Raw genomic sequence first — 1,573 nt, forward strand, 5'->3', positions numbered from 1 at the left:
GACACGCGCGCTAATGACTATGCCGGAACCAGCAACAACGCACGAAACCGCCCTAGAAACCAACGCGGACCCGTCCCTACAGGGGCTGACATTCCCAATAATCCAGGACATCAAATTTTGGAGGGATTAGGGCAAGTAAGGAACAATCAGTAGAATGAGAGGACTCGACTCTTTTCTGAGTTTCGAAAGCAAAGGCCCCCAAAGTTCATTGGTGTGCCGGACCCAAAGGTAGCTGAAAACTGGCTTCGGCAGATAGAGAAAATGCTAGACACCATGGGCATAACCGAGGCTGCTGATAGAATAGCTTTGGCAGTATTCGAGCTTAATGATGAGGCTGACCACTGGTGGGAGTTAATCAAGAACACTCGTGACGTAGCGAGCCTATCATGGAACGAGTTTAGGGAACTGTTCCTAAATAAATATTTTCCAAATACAGTCCATCGAGAGCGAGTCAAGGAATTCCAAAACCTGGAACAAGGAAACATGACCGTGACCCAGTATGCTGCAAAATTTGAAGAACTAGCCCGTTACGCAACTAGATTTGTAGCAAATGATGAAGAGAAGGCAAGGACGTTCGAGTGGGGGTTGGAGCTTACAATCAGGGAAAGAGTTCTTCCGCAACGACTCCCCACATTTGCTGAGGTGCTGGATACGGCGTTAGAGTCTAAGAGAGAAGTAACAGACGCTAGAAAGGCTTGGAACAAGAGGAGAGGGAGTCAGACGTCTGTTGAACCTTAGAGAAACCAAAAAGGAAACATGACGCCAAAGCCCTACTCTAGACCACAACCACAACAGCAACAGATCTAGAGAGGAGGCTATCAACAAAGGCCGACGGGACAAATCCAGTGCTTTCATTGCCAACAATTAGGGCACAAAAAGAGCGAATGCCTCCAACTCCATCCATCTAGGTACCAAGGAGAAGGTTCCGGAGGAAATGCCCAGGCATTAGGTGGGCAGAAGCCTTGGACGAACAAGACAGGGTTGACTGGACTGCAGCACCAGAAGAATGGGAGAACTCAAAACACCATGACCAGTGGCAACCAGAAGGCAACCGGCAGAGTCTTTGCCTTGTAAGAGGAAGAAGCAGACCCGTCTATAATTGAGGGTAATTTAGTATTACACAATTCTTGGGTGCATGTTTTATTTGATACTGGTGCATATCATTCCTTTATATCCTCTGCTTGCGCTCAGTCATTAGGACTTGTATGTGAACCCTTAGAAACTGCCTTAAATGTAATGTCACCTATGGGACGATGCATTCGGATAGGATTGATCTGTAAGGACTGTAAGATAGGAATGTCAAACCTACACTTAACCTGCGACCTTCGTGTCATGGAAATGTCAGACTTCGATATTATTTTGGGCATGGACTGGTTGTCTGCCCAACGAGCAGTGATCAACTGTCATCAGAGGAAAGTGGTAGCTCACACACTAGATGGAACTCGTTTCCAGTTTAAGGGGGATAGACAAGACCCCATGGTTTCAACAAAACATAGGACGCAGTGGTGCGATCAAATTGCGGGTAGGATAGCAAATCTGATTTTGAATGAGGAAAGCCAAGGAGAATTAGAAC

At 46.7% G+C, this 1,573-nt stretch overlaps 1 protein-coding gene across 1 annotated transcript; it reads left to right on the top strand.

Moving 5' to 3' along the window:
• Positions 1–273: 273 nt before the first annotated feature.
• Positions 274–738, top strand: LOC114276287 (uncharacterized). Its single transcript, XM_028218071.2, has one exon. It carries the CDS (start codon positions 274–276, stop codon positions 736–738), a length of 465 nt encoding a protein of 154 aa, XP_028073872.2.
• The last annotated feature ends 835 nt before the right edge of the window (positions 739–1,573 follow it).

This window comes from Camellia sinensis, chromosome 4 (assembly GCF_055761805.1).
Source record: "Camellia sinensis isolate YWXY chromosome 4, ASM5576180v1, whole genome shotgun sequence".
Taxonomy (NCBI): domain Eukaryota; kingdom Viridiplantae; phylum Streptophyta; class Magnoliopsida; order Ericales; family Theaceae; genus Camellia; species Camellia sinensis.

Bases quoted from the DNA above. Each gene is read 5' to 3' on its own strand.
- LOC114276287 (XM_028218071.2), top strand. From the start codon at position 274: ATGGGCATAACCGAGGCTGCTGATAGAATAGCTTTGGCAGTATTCGAG.